This window comes from Balaenoptera borealis (genome assembly GCF_965194805.1).
Source record: "Balaenoptera borealis genome assembly, chromosome: X".
Taxonomy (NCBI): Eukaryota; Metazoa; Chordata; class Mammalia; order Artiodactyla; family Balaenopteridae; genus Balaenoptera; species Balaenoptera borealis.
The window spans coordinates 108,244,417-108,265,161 of NC_138881.1; the positions used below are offsets into that span (position 1 = coordinate 108,244,417).

Consider the following 20,745-nt stretch of genomic DNA (forward strand, 5'->3'; position numbering starts at 1 on the left):
GGTAAAGAATATTAAGAATATCTAGAGACCCCTGGGAACACAGAAATCTGCAAATATTCTGCTGTACCATTAATGGAAATTTCCAGAAGGACAACAGACAAAATCCCTTTAAGATGAGGACTAAAGAGAGCTGAAAGCTTCTGGATTAAGTTACTAAGTAACTTTAAGCCATTAAATACAAACATCTTCCACACTAGCAAGGAGTTTTTTAAGTGAGGGGCAAAGTAGTTAATAAGGGTTGCTTTGGTGGCAAAAGTCAGCTTTCTCTCATCAGCAAGCAGTTCTTTCTGTTTACTGAGGCAATTCAGGGATCTGTAGTAAAGGGTCATAAAAATTAATGGGCTATTAATACCCTTACTGTATGGTCTTGAACTGGTCCTATGGTTTACAGTTGGTAAAGGTGTGACAGGTGGCAAGTTCTGATAACATATAAACAGCTAGAGGGAGTGTTTTTGTTTTTTGTTGTTGTTTTTTTTTAAACATCTTTTTTGGAGTATAATTGCTTTACAATGGTGTGTTAGTTTCTACTTTATAACAAAGTGAATCAGTTATACATATACATATGTCCCCATATCTCTTCCCTCTTGCGTCTCCCTCCCTCCCACCCTCCCTATCCCACCACTCTAGGTGGTCACAAAGCACCGAGCTGATTTCCCTGTGCTATGCGGCTGCTTCCCACTAGCTAGCTATTTAACGTCTGGTAGTGTATGTATGTCCATGCCACTCTCTTACTTTGTCCCAGCTTACCCTTCCCCTTCCCCATATCCTCAAGTCCATTCTCTAGTAGGTCTGCATCTTTATTCCCGTCTTGCCCCTAGGTTCTTCATGACCTTTTTTTTTTTTTTTTTTTTTTTAGCAGCCACTGTGGAGAACAGTATGGAGGTTCCTTAAAAAACTAAAAAGAGAACTACTATACGACCCAGCAATCCCACTACTGGACATATACCCTGAGAAAACCATAATTCAAAAAGAGTCATGTACCACAATGTTCATTGCAGGGGGAGTGTTTTTAAAACACAAGAAGCGGCCAGGGCAAATAGGTGAAGGGAGGAGGCTGGTCGAGAAAAAAAAATCAAAGAAACAGGGTTCAAAACAGCCCTTGTACTAAATATAAAAACACTAGAGCCAGTAACAGTTTCAACACAGCACACTGAGAGAGAAAGCAACACCCCACACATATTTACATTTCAAACTCAAATCAGTAAATCGTGAAAGATCAGCTATCCTCTAACACTTTTAAGGAAATAAAGTGTTACCAGTAAGTTTTCCAGTTCAGTAACACTGTAACTTACTGGGGCTTACTCCTACTTAGTCACATCAAACATGCAGTTAGGTACCTAAAGCAGTAACAATTATGCCAAAGCATGTGGATTTTAAAATGTCCCAATGGTCAATATTTTCAATTCTCTATTATAAAAGAAAAGGGATGACTTCTAAGCTCTGCCTCATTGACATATGACTTTAATCGTTTTCAAAGACAGTCAGTTGTCCCATAAATTCCGGAGATTTTGAATGCATAGCTATGTTGTATCTTTTTACTTCTGAAATTATATATATCTCAAAACTTGAGTCACAGTGACTCAAGTTGTAGCTCTAGCTCAATAAATGATACCATGATGAAAGGTAAAAAAAGCTCCCTGAATCTTTTTTAAACATAGAGTAGTTTCTGATGGTGTCCTTAGGCAGCAAATGTTTTCCTGGAATATATTCCTTTGTTACCTTTTTACCTCCTTGCCCCAATTGTTTTATAACAGAAATTAAAATCCTATCTCTCCCAATTTCAGTGCTAAGGATTTTAATATATTTAGTTGTTAAGGAAAATAATACTGAAAGACTAATTTTTAAACCCTTTTCATTAAAACATATGTATGTGCCCTCTTCAATATTTAGGAGTGGGAAAAAATGACATTTCTGTTTCATGATAAAAGCCAAAATCAACACACAAATGCTATAGTTGGGCTTGGGGTGTATTTGTTTTTGTTTTGTTTGTTTTTGCAATTAGCACAGCAACTTTGTTTTCCAGAAAAATCTATTTTAACATCTACAAAACCCCTCAAAGATTGTTGTTACCCTTTTATCATAAATTACCTTTGTGCTGTATAAATAACAATAGTTTTCTGAGCTAAGGTAAATTTCTGATATCATTAAAGATTACTAACCATAGCTTGTAGATCAACCTGTGGATTCCAGTCTGAGTCATATAGTATAACCACATCAGCACTTGCCAAGTTAATTCCAAGACCTCCAGCCCTGGTACTCAGCATAAAGATGAATTTGCTACTATTAGGAACATTAAAGGCCTCTATTGCTTCCTTTATTTAATTGACAGGAGATGGAAGAAAAAGAGAGAAAAATCAAATTATATTATCAGAGTCCTTAAGAAAGAAATAAACATTTTAACATGCATGCTCAAAACCCCACTTTGTAATATTCTTCCACCTTCAAAAATATCTAAGCATCTGTCTATAAACTGTACTATGTGTACAGTAAAAAGTGTATTACATAACGTTCCTAATCTTTAGAAGCTTACATCAATAAAAAGAACAATCACAAAGACAAATTTAACTAAGCAAGTAATCAATCATTTAAATTATTTAAAAATAATAATAGTGAAAATGTTTTAATTGAGTGGGAGCTAAAATATATCTAGGGGGTAAAATGTCATATATCTCAACTTCATTCCCATTAATTTATGAAGAATTAATAAAGAAGGTATAGAAGACCAACCAAGAGAGATAAAAGTTTAGAAATGGGAATGAGAGCAACAGATAGAGGGGAAGGTAAGTAGATTTATTTCCATATGGTGAAAAGGAGCAAACAGGGAAGTAATGAGGAAAATCAGGAAAGTAATCCAGGGATATTCAGTGAAGAGTCTTAAAAATTAATAGGATGTTAATATCCTTACTATATAAAGATCTCATACAAATTAATTAGAAAGAAACACTAAGACCCCAATAGAAAAATGAGAAAAAAAAAGGACAGTACACAAAAGAACAAGTACGAATGGCTAATAAACACAAGAATAATGTTCAATCTCACTAGTAATCAAATAAATGCAAATTAAAACAACATAATACCATTTTTTAAAGATTAAAAAAATGATATACTCAATGTTGACGAGGGGGCGGTGAGACGGGCACTCTCATACATTGCTGCTGGGAGTGTAAATTGGTACAACCTTTCTGGAAAGCAATTTGGCAATATGCATCAAGAGTCTTAAAAGTGTTCATACCCTTTGACCCAGTAATTCCACTTCTAGGAATTTATCCTAAGGAAATAATCAGAGATGGGCACAAAGATTTATGTATAAGGACTTTTACTTAAGCATTATTTATAATAGTGAAAAATTGGAAACAAACTGAATGATCAACAATAGGGGGATAAATTATTTATTGTATGTCCACAGGATGAAATATTACACTAAAATTATTTTTACAATGATATTTTTTACTGATATAGGAAAGTACAACATAATGTTGAGTAAAAAGTATCAGGATACTGAACTTCATATGTAGTGTATAGAGTATAATATTAATTATTTATATATTATATATGCATAAAAAGATTGGCCAGAAATACTTTTCTTCTCAAGATTTCCTTGGTAATCATATATTACTTTCATAATAACAAAATACAGGAAGTTCTATTTTTAAGGAATGGAATGGCATGGTCAAAAGTTGCAGACAGAGAAGGTGACTCTGCCGCAGTCCATACAGCATGTAGAGGGGGCAGTACAGAAAGCAGCATGGTGTAGTGAGAGGCAATTTGGTGTAGAGGAAATAGCAAAAACCTGGGCATGAATCATAACTCTACCATTTATTACACATGTGGTTCTCAGCAAGCATTTAACCTCTCTGAGACACAGTTTCAAGTGGAGAAAATTATGCCAATACTTTACTGGACTGCTGGGAGAATTCAGCTGGAACTCTAAGTTGCCTAGCTCATAGTCGTTGCTTGACAAATGTTAGTTCCTTCCGCTATAAAAGTGAGGAGGCCAATACGTAAAGGTTACAGAAGCTAGCTGAATTTAGCTGTAGCAATGGAGAAAGGGCAAATCCGGCTGCTATTGAGAAAGAATTGCTTATTAACAGCTCGCAAACAAATCGAGTAAGGAATTAAAGGTAGTCTTCCCCTTCTTACTAGGAAAATAGATGAAATACTTATCTGAACAGCAACATAATGGGAAGGCAGGACATTTCCAAAACAAAATTAACAGCTCTCACTTTGCTATATCTTTTTTTTTTAAAGATTTGTTTTTGATGTGGACCGTTTTTAAAGTCTTCATTGAATTTGTTACAATATTGCTTCTATTTTATGTTTTGGATTTTTGGCTGCAAGGCATGTGGGATCTTAGCTCCCTAGCCAGGGATCGAACCCGCAGCCCCTGCATTGGAAGGCAAAGTCTCAACCACTGGACCACCAGGGAGGTCCCTCACTTTGCTATATCTAAAGTCAAAGCATGTGACTCAAAGTCTCTGAAGGGAGAACATTATCTAACATTTTAAGAAACCAGATAATTGGAGCATAATTAGGTAAAGTCCACATTATTCATGAGCAGAGAGATTAGACAGAAATGCAAATTGGCTATTTGAGATCAGAAAGCACCTACTCTTCTGCCTTAGTATCATCTTCATTCCGGGAAGAAGGGCCATCTTGAATGGTACTATGCTTAATGTGGATTTGGAGAAATCCATTCCCAGGAATAAATCAGCAAAAGCCCAATAAAGCTTCAAGTTATCATTTCAGAGAGGGTAAAAGACTAAAGAGCAGGGAACAGTATAAGCTTTGAAACGTCCTCATTTTTAAATATTACCACAACAGTTTTCCCACAGTGGGTAGCAGGAAAACTCTTAATGTGAAAAGGGCCTGTGCTCCTCCTGTGGACACTATCGTACACTATGCCAGGTTTCACTAAGGAGGCACACAAGGGACAGAGTGCCCACTGCAGCTATGGAAGGAGAGGGACACAGGCTGAGAGTCTTTGTGGCCTGAGAAGGGGTCCTAGAGCTGAGAGGTGAAAAGGCCTGTGTGCACTTTCATGACCTGTGGGCTATACTGCACTACATAGTACAAAAACTCTGTTCATACATATTATATGCAGTGATCCTCACAACACTGTCAGGAAAACAGAAGCCTAAGCATTAATATTACCCTTATAATAAAGAGTCAAAGATACTGAGGCTCAGAGGATTAAATAGCTTGCATGCTTAGTGGTGGAGTTGGTGTTAAGTTCAGGTCTTCTGAAACCAAGTTCAATGCATTTTCCACTATACCATGAAATCACGATCTCTGCCCAGAGCATGAGTATAGACTTAAAACAGAGGCCAAAGACAGAGCCCTGAAGGATCACAGAAAAGAGAAGATAAATTAGCAAAGCCCTCTCCCTCAAAAAATAAGTGCTTTAAAGGGCTTAAAATACATTAGACCCCTGACATTCATGAGAAATCATCTAAAATTCTTTAAGAATTTCCAAATTAGAGAAAAATACTGGGTGCTAGGCAGGCTTCCTCATTAGCTAAGTGACTCATTCCTGCACACCAACCTTTTAGTACTCCAAAATCCAAGTGCATGATAAGCTCCTACACCTATGTTGTCCATTTCAGTTGTACAAAATTTCTATAAGACTGAGATCATTCCCTTTACAAATTACTGTCTCATGAGTCTACGGTTGTTCATAAATTGAAACAATCTCAACTGTTAAACTCCATGAATGGCGAGGGTCTAATGTAGGAGGCAAATCAAGAAAAGAAAATGACATAGAATCAGGGGTCAAAGAGTAAACTGAGAAACAAGTAGTCAAAAGGCCAGAGACAGCAGTGATTAGAGGAGGTAAGGATGTAAGAGATAACTTAGGATGTCTTTGAAAACCTTGGAAAGAATGATTTGTAAAGAGCCAGTGTAATGGAAGTCCAGCTAAAGATCTCAAAGAGAGAGAGATGGTAGTGAGAAATTCAATGCACCTAGCTAAAGAAAAGGCCAAAGTTCAAAACTACCTAATGATTAAAAACATGGCTCAATTGAACTCTGATTTTTCAAGTCTTGTTTTATTTTCTCTTCCTCACCTCTCTTTCTTCATGTGGGGTTTGTCCATCCAGTCGACAATACTCGTAACCACGCCACATACAATAATCCTCCAAAATGTCCAGCAAGCGAGTCATCTGGCTAAAAATGAGAACCCTTGAACCTAAAACATTTCACCAAAAAAAACCAAGTTATTCATCTTGTGTAAAACTAACTTGAAAGTTACAAAAATAAAAGTAAACATCATATGCAATATAAATACATAGCACATGAACACTCCACTAACCACACACACACACACACACACACACACAAACACAAACACACACCTTCAACGATACGATACAGAAGTATGCATTTGTTGAGTTACACATTTTTAAGGTCTTCAAAATCCTCCACGCATATTGAGATGATTTAAAATCTGCCCTTACTAGAAATAGAGACACAGATGTAGAGAACAAACATACGGACACCAAGAGGGGGGAAGCGGTGGGTTGAATTGGGAGATTGGGATTGACATATATACACTAATACGTATAAAACAGATAACTAATAAGAACCTTCTGTATAAAAAAATAAATAAAATAAAATTTAAATGATAAAAAAATAAAAAATAAATTTTAAAAATAATAAATAAATAAAATAAAATCTGCCTTTACTCCATCCTGAGGATGTTTCTAGTCTCTCATCCTCAGTAGATACACCCCCATACTGCTTCCAAGCTTCTCTTCCTAACATACAAGTCTGATCACATCACTCTCCACAGCCAAATTTTCTATGACCACCCCCATCACCTTCAAAATAGTCCAAACTCCTTAAATCATAGTGTAAAAGGCCTTTTGTAATGGCCCCATCCATCTTCCCAGACTCATCCACTGCCACTCTACCCAGATACCACAAGCTCCACATTCCCTTCTTTCACATCTCTGCTTCACTGAAGATGCGGAACACCCTTCCCTTCCTTTTCCTCATGGTTTACTCCTACACATTCTCCCGTGCTCACCTCAACGTCATCTTTGTGAAGACTTCCCCAACTCCCAATCTCTCAGCATATCACAGCACTATCACAATGACCTGCAACTATTCCCCCTCGCTGTACTGTGAGCATCTACAAGGCAAGGACTGTTGTCTTGTGCGTCTTTGCATACCCAGCCCATAGGACAATTCCTGACAAACAGTAAATACTCAACAATGTGTGCTGAACAAGTGAATGAATGAATGACAAATGATTATGCAAAATGTTATTCATATACAATATTAAGTTACTTCACATTAATTTGAAGATTTGTAACTCACCCTGTTCTTTGAGTTTGGCCAACAGTTTATCAAGAACTACCATTTTACCACTGTTGCTAACAATGTGCTCATCTGTGGTATACGGTGGACCAGGTTCAGCACCATCAAACAGGTAAGGATGATTACAGCACTTTCGAAGCTGCATCAGAATGTTTAAGAGCCGCATCTTGTCCATTTTGCCAGCAGAGTTTAGAACATCAATATCTTTCATCAGGATTTTTGTATACCTAAAATTTTAAACTATAATTAATCATCGACTATTATAAAGGCTTAATGCCATCAAGAAATGTCCCTTTGGAAAAAAAATTAATGTCCCTTTGGTGATCTGCTTAGATTCCTATTTAAAGAAAAACAAAAAGATTTGATTTGAGACTAAATTTGATCAGCAAAGCCAAAAAATAGTGAAGATCTGAATATTTTAACTTGTATGTTGCCTGTAAACCTATTTCCTCCTGCTTTATCCATTGCTAAAAATTGCCATCAGCTGATAACAATTCAGACAACTACATCTGAATGTTTGCTGAAAGTTGGTATCTGGCTTTTACTTGTTTGAGCTAAAAACAGTTGCAATTTCTTATACCTGTCTTCATAGGTCATTTTTTTCTGATCCTATAAACATTTTTATTGTCTTTTCTAGACCTTCACCCAGGAGAAAACAGACCTACGTACCACCTGGACAGTAATAATATTTAATTATAACGACAGCCAACTTGTACTGAGTGCAAGTGCCAGGTATATGAATCATCTTGTTAAATCTTCACAACTCCAAGATAAGTACTAGGGTCACTGCCATTTTACAGATGGAAATTCAGGCAGCTAAAAGAAGTGAAACAATTTATTCAGAGCCACAGAAAGGGACAAAGCGAGGGTTTGATCTTAACGTCTGAGTCCAGAGAAATATACTCTTTACAAGTCCTCTATACTGGCTTCAATAATAGAGAAGTCACTGTATATTATAAATTATCTAATTTTATTTATATAAGCAACATTTTGCTTCTCTTAGTAGCATTATTACATTATTAACATGTTTAATTTTATCTAATTTATGATTCCTTGTGACTCCTCTTGTCAATTTCCTGCTCTGCTTGTATTTATCAATACAAGCTTGCTTTTTTCATCGATGGAAAAAGCAAGAATAACTAACAAATGTGCCAGTGACATTATCCCCTTTAACCCTAACATCCTTATAAGTAAGTATTATTATCCCCATTTTACAGAAGGGAAACTGAGATTACATAACTTGTCCAAGCTAAATAGCTATTAAGAGGCAAAGCACTGACTCAAACACAGGTCTATAGACTCGAAGACCCATGCCCTTTCCTAAAGGTTAAATAAAATACTCATCAATTTTCTATTAAAATATCTGAACTACTTAACTTGGCATTTAAACATAAAAATGTAATTTTTGAACTAAAGGCACAACTGAACCACTACAAAGCTAATTTTTAATAAATAAATTCTAATGGAAATAAAATAGCTCACCATTCTCGCTGCATTTTACTCAATCCCAAGTAAATCTTGATTTCCTTTTTAGGAGGCAGGCTCTTCTCTACATCAGTTTTTATACGTCGTAACAAAAATGGTTTTAAAACCTAAAAAGTGAGAGTTTTTATAAAAGTTTATAAAACATTCAATATTATAAACCATTTATTTCATTGACAACACCCTAATGTGAAATTTACTTCCCACTGTATAATCTGAAAAACACTACCAACACCAGTTGCCAACTTTCTTGGTAAAAAAGAACCAAGAAATGGCCCATTAGAGACTCAGAATAGGGGACCTAAATTAGACATTCATGATTTGATGGCAGAAAAGACATTAAAAATTAAGACAATAAGATTATTGACTATTGAAAAAGTACAAAATATCCTTTTTTTAAAAATCTGCTGTCATACAATATTTTTAAACCTGAGAGGAAATCTGAGGTCAGAGTATGGATCCAAGAGTATCTAAAAATGAAACAAAAATTCAAGCCATTTAAAAATGGTTAAATATATGAATGAGGAAAAAATGGTTCAATGTTAAGGAAGATACGAATGAAAAGAGAAAAAAACATGAAATAATCAGTATATACCTGCAAGGCAAATTCTATCACAAGAAAAAAAAAATCTCTAGAGGACCTGCAATGTGCCAAATACTACGCCATGAACTTGATAGAGTATTAAATCCTTACAATAAATCTTTGAGGGAAAGGCAATTATTTCAATTTTAGTAACGTCACCAAAGTCACCTTGCTAGTAAGTGGTAGAAGCAGAAATCAAACCCAGATCAGGCTGATTCTACATCCAGCTCAGTCCCTGATTAGCTGTTGTGAGCTGGGCAAGTTCTTTAACTTTTCCAAACCTGTTTCCTCATCCGTTCATCCAAAACATATAGATTTATGGTATATATGTATGCCAAGCATTTTTAAATGGGGATAAAGATACCTATTTTCAAGGCTGCTGTGACAATTTGTGGTAGTACATGTGTAGAGCTTAACCACAGTAGACATCAGTAAACTGTGGCTATTATTACTAGAGATCCATGGGAGGTAAGGAAAAGGGAAGTGTAAAAGAAGACTTCTGGTTTCCTGCTTGGGCCTCTTAAATTTGTCTAAGTGGCATTTTTAAGAGTTTCAACTGCCTGTGAGACATTTAGGCAGAAGACTCAGAAGGCAGTGGGATATGTAAGTTTAGAGCTTAGGAGAGAAACAAGGAGAGAGAAATTTGGGAGTTACAAGTATAGAGGTGGTAGCTGAAACTATGGGAGTGAACCCCCAGGGAGAGCACAAATGAAAAAGGAAGACAAAGACAAAGCCCTACAAAACACTAAACTTTCAGGGACAGAGAAAGAAAAGCCCATGATGGGGACTGAAAAGAATAGCCAAAGAGGTAAGAGAAAATCCATCCCATACCCCAGACACTAAACAGAAAGCTCTTAAAGCAGGAGTGGTTAGCAGTACTAAATAGTACAGAGACGCTAGGGCACTGACCAAAAGGTATACCCTGAACTAAGTAACTGAAAAATCACAAACACTTGTGAGGTAAGTTTCAATTGTATTTAATGGATAAAAGCTAGTGGTCAATGGATTCAGGAGTGAATAGGACCCACCAGAGACAGAGTAAACATTCCCCAGAGTTGACCAAGTTCGTGCTATCAGAGGCCCAGCTGTACTACAACTTGTGTTACAAGATTCTTGGAAGATTTGTCTTCTACTCCTCTGCATTCTTACAATAAATTCCCTATTACATAAGGTCATTTGTTTCTGGACTTGTTCTGTTTAACTCTAAATAAATATTTACATAAAGTATGATGACTGTTGGGGCTTCAAGTCAATAAATGTTTAATGAGCAGTTACTCTGGACCAGGCACACAGGGCACAATGTGGTGGAAAATAGACAGGGTCTCTGCCACATCAAGTTTACATTTTTCCAGGGTAGGGGGAGAGAGGGAGAAGTGGACAATACATGGGGGTTTTTTTTTTAGTATTATTTGTAAAGAGAGATTGAGACTCTCGTTAAAAACAGCAGACAAAAAATAGCAAATGCATCTATACCCACTTCCTCACAAAACTCCACTAAGCCAATTAAAATTATAGGTGTACATTTTAAAAAAGAGTGAATAGGGACTTCCCTGGAGGTCCAGTGGTTGAGACTCCACGCTTCCAGTGCAGGGGGCAGGGGTTTGATCACTGGTCGAGAACTAATATCCCACATGCCGCATGGTGTGGCCAAAAAAAAAAAAAAAAAAAAAAGAGCAAATAGGAGATTTGGTGGTGGAGATAGAGGGGATAAACTAAACTTTCAAATAGCTTAGCCATCAAGGTAATAAACCAGAATCAGAGCTCGAGAAGGACAAAGTGTTGAGGGATTACTGTTCTGTGTATGTGAGGTGGGGGCATCTAAGTGTGGGTTAGGATTTAATAAGGGAGATAATTAAGCATATTTACATGTTGAAGGAAAAGAGCCAACATGGAAGGAGAGGTAGAAAATTCAGTCAATAAAAAGGATAAATCAAGGGGAAAAGTCCATAAGGAAACAGGAAAAGATGAGATCCAGGGTTCATGTTGGAACAATTAGCCATTGCTGAGAGAAAGAAGACCTCTTCCACTCAAACAGGGGTAACACAGATGCAGATATCCTTGGAAGATGGATATCCTTGAAGGAGTTCCTACCTAATGTCTTCTATTTTCTCTTTGAGAAAGGAATGATGGTACTTGGTACTTGCTGAGAAAGGAGGAGGGCAGGGAACACCTGGGTTAGAGGTCTTGGGGAGACTGGGGAAAGTCTGAAATAGCTGTTCTAGGAAATGAGAAAGAATGCTGAAGAAGGCCATGTTGAAGGATCACCAACATCATCAAATCCCAGCTTATGTTAGGGAACATGAAACTGTAGTGGCTCCAACCTGTACAGTGGGTGTAATCTTCTTTATCAGTGTTGAGCAGCCCCAGTACAGAGCAGGTCACTCTGCTAGTAAGTGGTAGAAGCAGAATTCAAACCCATAGGACAGAGACACAGTTACATAATTCCAGTTTAGGGCTTTTAGGGCAGAAATGGCAGATCAAGAGAGCAAGGGAGTTTGAGATATTGGCAAAAAAAAAGTGGTTCAAGTGATAGAAAATGGGCTCATTGCTGGATACAGAAAATGTAACAGAAATGGTCTGACAGATGGGGGTAAAGCAGGGGTCCAGGCACTGGATATCTCTGTGAGATAACAGGACAGGTACAAATGGAGTAATATGAGTGAAAGAGAAGGATACAAGAAGCTGTTAACAAAGAAGGGAAAACTGGTGTTCAATGAATGTGAGGGGGTCACCTGGTAATGAATAGATGACAGATAAAAGAATGGACGGAGGATGGACTTGCAAGATAACTTGAGCCTCAAAGGAAGAGTTTTACACATGACAGTGGAGAAGCAATGGTTTTGAAATGGCATTGAGGAACTGGGAGAATACTGATGCAATCTCAAGGACCTGTGGGGTACGGGAGAGTGAACAGCCTCTATGGGAGAGAACCACATTATCCAGGGGAGAGAGCCAAAGCAAAAGAGCTGTTCCATAGAGAAGCTGAGGATATAGTAGGAGTCTGCCTCCCAAAGAGGCTATTAAAAAAGTTGAGAGGGAAAAACACTGAGACTGAGCCCAGAAGCAAATCCACAAGTTCAAACAGATTCTATAGCAGCTTGTTTTCTAACTCAGTTATATATATATAATTACTAAATTTTCCTGTCTGCTATTACTTACTGCGTGAAGTCTTTCCACAAGTTTTTGATCACCAAGGCAATTTTTAGTGTCAAACCAAGAATCAAAGTCCTGTGGAGGGGTGAAAATTCTGCAGTAAGTGCACAGTTGTTTTTTTTAATAAATTCAGTATTCTATAAATTCTTATACAACTCATATAGCAATAATTCATTTTAAAAGCACTGTCAAAAATACGTTAACTGTGATGGCCAATATTATTTACTTTGAAAACAGATAAAATACTGGAGCAGTTAACAAAATTTGAACCGCATTATAGAGGCACTCCATCAGCAGTTTTTCCTTAAAAAGCTTTTATTAGGCTTCCCCATACCACAGTAGCATTATATCCAGTTAAAAGGAGTAGGAATAAGAATAAAAAATCGAAAACATGCTAATGAAAATGTTAATCAAACAGTAAAAATGAACAAAAGCAAGATAAGGTATACAAACCAATAGATAGCTGAACTTGGTACTTTTTATTATCAATTAATATCAGTAATGAGGAAAATCAAGCTCCAAACTCCTTAAATCATTCAATTCTGTTTGCTGCACTAGCATAACCTTGTGTTAATGATAAAAACAGTATAAATCATACATTTACAAAATATGTTGCTTTTCACATCACATATTATAAACTCTTTAGTACTCACCAAATGTTAATACCTGCAATAATTAAAGATTATTTCAATGACTCCACCTGCCAAACTAGTATGCAGAAAACCCTTCCAATTTAATTAAAAGAAAATTTAGAAAGCACTATTCTGAACTCAGTCTACCTTATGTCATAAGTTGTGGTAGCAATGTTATTATATAGGCAAAGTTTAACAGGCAGGATAATCTCAAAGAAAAGAAACATTATTTCTCTAAATATCCCTGTTTGAAAAAATTTCTAGTTAAGAGCACCTTTCTGAGAAAATCAAAACACAAATAAAGAATTACAAGTGAAAAAGAACTATCAATTTCAATCTACATTCTATGCTTTGAAAACAGATGTCTGTGAACACAAGAAAATTACACTTAAAACATTTGACAAACTTACATCTGCAGAATTAAAGACATCAGGCAATAAAAAGTTGAGTAGTGCCCAGAGTTCATGCAGGTTATTCTGCAAAGGTGTTCCAGTTAGGAGCAAGCGGTTAGTTGACTTGAACTCACGAACAATCTCTGAAAGCTAGAAAAAGAATAGTTATGTCAACATTGTTTTATTTATTAGAATGTTCATCAGTTCTTCATCCAACCCAATACATTTTTTGAATAAAATAAAACTTGAAAATTAATTTTCTGTGGCAAAATATCCTGGTTCAGGTGACATTGCCACAGTGAAGCACAACTGAACAAAATATTCTAGGCATTTCTACACTTACAAGAATGCAGATCACAGTCACACCTGAGACCGTTCCCCCACTTTAAAAAATTTATTTTTTCCACTTTGGGTCCACAGAAACAGTCAGAACTCTATGGAATTCAGGCTAGTCACTTTATACAACAGTATCGCCTTCTCCCTGCCAATCATGTTCATCCACCATGCCTAGCCAACTTCTAACTTGGCCTGGTCACAATTTTTAAGCACCACACTTGAGCCCATTTTCCCCGAATATCTTATATTAACTTTCTAAATATAAAACCACAAAAATTAAAGCACAAAAAGTATAAAAGAACAGTAATCTTATCAATAAAAATGCACATTTTTATAGTGCTCTTAAATTAACAATTATTCTCTAACATGCGTCCTCTTATCGGGTATTAACTCTAATTTGAAAAGCACCACCTGGTGATTTTGCTTCAGTTGTGTCCCTGGTTCTCCCAAAGCAGCCCAGTGATCCAAAGAGAGGTTCATCATAATAATTGACGCTTTTCCTACTGTTGATGGAGTTGAATGGCAAGAAATGTTGGTATTTTTCAATGTTAACACCACACTCTAATTCACACAAGTCAGATAATTCTAGGAAATGATTTTTTCTAATCCATATGAGTACACGTAAGGTAGCTCCTCAAAAAATAAACCAATGCAAATGACATTTATACACCAAATATTGCCAAAATATTAAAATACTGTAGCATAACAGAGTTACTTAGGCTGCAACAGTTATAGCAAATGAACACCTAATTTTCTTTACATAAAAACTGGGCTCAATTTTCATTTGTCTTATATTCAATCATTTAAACTTCAAAATCATTTTAAAAACTGATTTTCATTCACATTCTGTGAATAAAATCACAATCTTCTATCACTTTTTAAATTCTGAATACAGAGAAGTAAACAAACAGAAATGGTAGTTAAAAGAAAACTTTAATAAAGATGTTGAGAACTAGCTTACCTTAGATTTTTCGTTCTTTATTCTGTGAGCCTCATCGATGACTAGGTATCGCCAGTGAAACTTTTTGAATACAGATTTTTCTTTAATTACCATCTCATAAGAAGTAACACAAACATCCCACTCTCCTGGCATCATTTCATCACGAATAAAAGCAGCCTGATGCAAAATAAAGTTCCTTATATTAGAATATGTTGACAAGATGTCACAGAATTAAAGCACCAACAGACTATTAAGAATTCTAAGAGACCCTTGGAATCATTCGGTCTCATCCATTTTAGAGATAGGAAATCTGAGGCCCAAAGATACTTTTGTAGTCAATTATCTGTATGACATGCTAATATTTTTCATCAACAAAAGAGAAGCAAAGGCTTCCATTTAAACGAGTACAGCATATTCGATGAACCGGAGAAGTTCATATCACCAGAAGATGACAATTACTAGGCTCTCTCTTCATACCACAAAGGATCAAAAGGACATGGGCAAAGGAACTACTTTCTGAATACCATACTCTTACCAAGATCCCAGCATTACCAACATGATAGCATTTCGATAAATGGAAAAAGCTCAACATACATGAGTGATTCCAACCTTTTGAGATCTCTTGTATGTCTCCTTCACTTTCTAGCAGGGATGAGTCATAAATTTTGTTAAGGGGTCATGAAAGCCCACTAATGTTTTTGTGAAATTCCTGATGTTATGAGGCTACAAATGTGATTTTATAAAGGGGACTTGCTTTATCTAGTACATGAGTCTATTTAAAACAGTGAGATTATTTAAAACTATTTTTAAATCTTCATAGGCAGTGGCCAATGTGGTAGCCAAGTTGATTGAAAGCATTTTTAACTTGTATTAACTGAATTCCAGATTATTTTTTATTACGGGTCAAAATAAAACCACAAAGGTTAACAGGGAGCAGCAAAATCTACATTGAGAAGGGACTGGTTAGTACTGTAAATCTGAAAGTACAGTGCATAAACAAAATTGACTGTTCACTGCAAAGTCATTATTTCATAAATTCAGTTATGCATCAAACACGCCAGGGACTCTTTCAACAAATATTCAATGAGTGCCCACTATGTATAAAAGAATTGCCTGGACTGAAGTAGAGGACAGATAAAAGGCCTTTGTAGATCTCAGCTGCTCCCTGGGAAGTGGTATTCAAAAAGTTAATTAAGACATTAGGGAGTTAGAGGCAAAATAAAAAGAACCAGGGTGCCAGACCCTATTTAGTCCTGCATATACCTTACCCTTATTTGATTTTGTGAAATACTCAGTTTAATGGTTCCTCGTACAGTTTCATAGAACATACACATATTTTAATTTAAATTAGCTCTTCTTTGAAATTTGTGTAACTACTTGATAGTTTCAGAGTTAAATACCTTGACAGAATATTAAAGATCACATAATCCAAAAGCTCTCATATTATAGGTGACAAAAATTAAGGCCCTTTGAGATTCATTCAACATCACAGTCAGTAGCAAAGACAGAATTAAAACCAGATCTCCTGTTTCCGTGTCCATGACCTTTGATGCCTCTGGAGTGTGAAAGGAAGGGGTCAAAAACTATGGTTAGGAATCATACCTCTAAATACTTCAGGACTACATTAGCTTCAAACAGGATCAGGATTTTCTCTAATAATTTCCTACCTCAATTAAATACCTACTGTAGCCTACATCAAATACTTTATTACCAAAATACTGACCTCATAAAGTGTTTACAGGAGGCCAGGAAAATAGAAAGATCCAATATATCTATCCTATGTGGTACAAAGGTTCAAATCTGTCTATAAATAATGATCTGGATTTTCTCTACACATAACGACATCAATCTTTAAGTGTTGCATATGGCACATTAATTATTTATGTAATTAACAATTACTGGTTCTCAAACTCTTTGACCATGGCCCACAGTAAAATTTTATTTTAGGTCGCAATCCAGTATACACATACATGTTTGAGGGCGTGTATATAGAAAGAAGCAATACATAGCCTCAATGCTACTTTCTACTCTGTTCTATCTCAATGTTTTAAAAACTTGTTGTCACCACCCACTAAACTGAACCCCAACCCATTAATGAGTGGAAATTTGCAAGACATTGACTTTGAAGGTTAGTTTTCATGATTAAGAAGTTTTTGAAGTGTCTAGAAGAATTTCAACCTCCCATGGGGTAGAGATAGGGCAGTCACCAATTAAATACATCCACCCTTTCTTGAAAACTCCCAGAGACACTTCATGAAACCCTTGGATTCCACTAATATAGTCGAAAACCACTGACATACATTTTTACTGAGACATGATGACAACACAAGCCTAGCTATTTCTCAATATCTATGACCTTCAAGAATAATTTCACGGACTTCCCTGGTGGCGCAGTGGTTAAGAATCTGCCTGCCAGTGCAGGGGGCATGGGTTCGAGCCCTGGTCCGGGAAGATCCCACATGCCGCAGAGCAACTAAGCCCATGCGCTACAACTACTGAGCCTGTGCTCTAGAGCCCGCGAGCCACAGCTACTGAAGTCCGCGCGCCTAGAGCCCGTGCTCCGCAACAAGAGAAGCCACCGCAATGAGAAGCCCCTGCACTGCAACAAAGAGCAGCCCTGCTCGCTGAAACTAGAGGAAGCCTGCACACAGCAACGAAGACCCAACGCAGCCAAAAAGAAATAAATAAATAAATAAATAAATAAATAAATAAAACGAATAACTTCAGCAAAACAAATCAATACTTTAGAAATACAAAATTTTATAAGAAATGGTATTACATTATATAATAGCAGCAATCAGAAAGATTTCTAAGTGACTAATTTGCTACTGCGAAATATTAGGCATAAGGAAGAATCAAGCCTGTAATTCTATATTTATGAGCTCAGTATTTCAATATTTAAATTATTTATAAGTTAAATTTAAATAACTTTAAGTAATTTTTCTTCAAGCAAAATGATAAGAATAAAATCACATAATTCATTATGCTACCATTCTTCCGAGGATATCTTTTGATAACCTATCTAAATATGTAAAATAGAATAAATCTTTACTCTAAACTATGTTCTCTGGAGGCAAAATAAAGACCAAGTTTAATAATATGCTTTCTAAGCTGATTATTCATTTTGGTATTTTTGCATAATTCATTATTTTTAGATTAATTCAACAGTCCTAAAATAATTGTAGCCTACTAGATTGACAAATAGCTACTTTAAAGAAGAGCACAGAATTTCTGATATTATCTAAGAATGTATGCACACATGTATTTTTCTATTCAAAGATCAAAACTGAAAGCTCTGTCTATGCATAAACACAAAACACAAGGCTCTCTGTACAAAGAGAAAAAGTTCCATTCATGTGTGTGTGCATGTGTGCATGTAAACAAGTCAAAGTCAAAAGTAAAAAATTTAAACAAAAAAATTGAAATGCAAATTGATACATTTTTGGCATCAAAACAGCACAAACGATAGAATCGCTGATAAGATATACTGTCAATAAAGTAAGATTTTTTTAAATAAAGAATCACTTAAAAGTGCAATTCAAAATGCTTAGGTTAATGAGCTAGTTAAAAGTAAATGCCAATAAGCATAATAATGGATTTTCTGTTATGAATAGGTAACACATCTACCTCACAGGAGTGTTGTGAGAATTAGCTTAATTAATACATAAAACGAACTTACAAAAGAGCCTAACAAAGAGTAAGCACAACTTAAGTGATATCTAGTAGTAGCAGTCAACTCGAATGTCTTTTATAGCAATAAAACTTAACCCCAGAAATGATGTTATCCTTGATTGCCTTTTTAAACCTGTTTCTCACTTACTCTCGCATCCTTGTCTCCAACGAAACAAATAACACGAAGAGATGGGACCCATCGCTTAAATTCATTCATCCAGTTGTGTAAAGTCGACTTTGGAACTAAAACCATGTGAGGTCCAGGAATGTTTCGGTAATGTTTCAGGTAACCAAGCAAAGCAATTGTCTGTAGAGTCTTACCAAGACCCTGCATTATCATCACAAGGAAAAAAAATCCATAAACATTTTTTATTTAATGAAACATTTGTTAGCAGCAACTTCACAAAAGATATTTGCCAACTATCTCACATAGGGAAAAGTTAAAAGACTTTTTTTTTTTAATGAATAACCATTCCAATTCAATACTTACCCTGAGCACAAAAAGAAGCTAAGAACTTGCAGTTACAAAGTTGCTCAACAAAGCAATTTTCTATTTAGGAGACTTTTACTCCTAAAGGAGCTAGCAACCTATATTATTTTTTCTACTAGTTTGCAAAATTAGGAATTTCATGTATTTCACAAAGACACATTTCCTTTATCAGCCTGCTTATATACAGCTCTTTCTTTCCCATTGACCCCAACATTATTACAGCCCAGACATGAAATATTCAGACTATGCATTTCAAGGGGCATGTAGCTCTATACTTGCATCTCACACCCTTGAAGACCTAAGGAATCATAAAAGAACAGAATATAAATGAACTTTGCAGCCAGAAAGGACCCTAGAGATCACCTAGTCCAGTGGACTTTTTAAAAAATAATATACTGAACACCCATGAATCCACTACCTAACCTATGGGAAAGGGAACTATGTCCTATGCTGTATGACCTTTCAAAACAGTTTTTGGCTTTATCTCTATACAAGGTATACATTTCTTTTATAAACCTAAGCTTAAAGCTATTTTTATAGCATTTATCCTATCTGATATTTCACTTATGAGATGAGTTTTATGGATGTTATGCATTAAAATCTTAAAATGTTTATACTCCTTAACCAAGTAAGTCCACTTCTAGAAATCCTATGGAAATAATTTGAGAGGTGCAGAAAAACTAAATTACAAGGGTTCTCATAACAGTATTATTATATATCAAAAATATACATATATATCAATCAACATATACTATATACATATATATAATATATACTATCAACCAATCCATATGACCAGCAATAAGGGAGGAAATGAATAAAATTATGGAACCTCCCTAGGATTAATTATTATGCAGTAATTAACAATTATTTTTACCAAAATGTTTTAATTATGTGGAAAATATGTATGAATGTGAAGAAATCAGAATACCAAATCATATATAATATGACCTCAACTATGCAAAATAAATACAACCAGAGGAAAAAGACTAAAAAGAAATATGCCAAAATGTTAACTATGGTTATTTCGAGGTAACAAAATTATAACTTACTTTTAATTTTTTCTCAATTTTTTTTCCAAATTTTCTATACTCAAAGTATCTTTCCCCTTTTTAGTAATTAAAACATAGCTGGTGTCAGCATAAATTCAATATGAAGGATCTTTAGACAGGCTGCAGTCAAGAGGAGTTTGAGATATATCCTGATCTTTCTGTTGTCCAATTAACTAAGCTCCTCCCTGTCTGAGCTGACTGTAGTTTCCAACCCAGAATACTAAATATAAGGACCTTTGATTTAAAGGACTTGCCACACACCTAACAGTTGCTTAGCCAGGGATGAGTACCTACGGGACTGACTACTACACTACAAGCTATAGAGCATCAATAGTCATGTGGCCAATATGGATATGTGATTGCAAATATGGCTCCAGAGTAACATATATGAGTATCACTGCCCTCTCTTAAATCCCACCTTATTCATTTGGTCTTAAAATGCCAAACCAGGTCTTCATATACTCCTCTGACCTGATGAATTAGCATCTTAAATGGCCTTACTTTTTCTCTTTGGTCATTTTCTTACACAGTCTGCCCTCAAAATCCACAGGTTTCACATCCGGGTATTCAACCAACCACAGATCAAAATCCGCGGATGGAGAACTGCAGATACAGAGCACCCAACTGTACTACGCCATTTCATATAAGGACTTGAGCTTCCATGGATTTTGGTATCCCCGGGAGTCACAGAACCAA

General features: G+C 35.8%; 1 protein-coding gene across 6 annotated transcripts in view; it reads right to left on the minus strand.

Moving 5' to 3' along the window:
* SMARCA1 (SNF2 related chromatin remodeling ATPase 1) overlaps positions 1–20,745 on the minus strand; it is a 147,951-nt gene that overhangs the window by 118,712 nt on the left and 8,494 nt on the right. For 4 of the 6 annotated variants that reach the window (XM_082377086.1, XM_082377083.1, XM_082377081.1 and 1 more), the window contains exons 6-14: positions 18,656–18,835; positions 14,857–15,012; positions 13,578–13,709; positions 12,542–12,610; positions 8,800–8,909; positions 7,318–7,544; positions 6,063–6,184; positions 3,233–3,268; positions 2,160–2,312 (exon numbers count right to left, since the gene is read on the minus strand). In XM_082377086.1, coding sequence (XP_082233212.1) covers positions 2,160–2,312; positions 3,233–3,268; positions 6,063–6,184; positions 7,318–7,544; positions 8,800–8,909; positions 12,542–12,610; positions 13,578–13,709; positions 14,857–15,012; positions 18,656–18,835 — 1,185 coding nt within the window. The remainder of the gene's footprint in view (positions 1–2,159; positions 2,313–3,232; positions 3,269–6,062; positions 6,185–7,317; positions 7,545–8,799; positions 8,910–12,541; positions 12,611–13,577; positions 13,710–14,856; positions 15,013–18,655; positions 18,836–20,745) is intronic. The other 2 variants (XM_082377085.1, XM_082377082.1) reach the window with 1 other exon arrangement.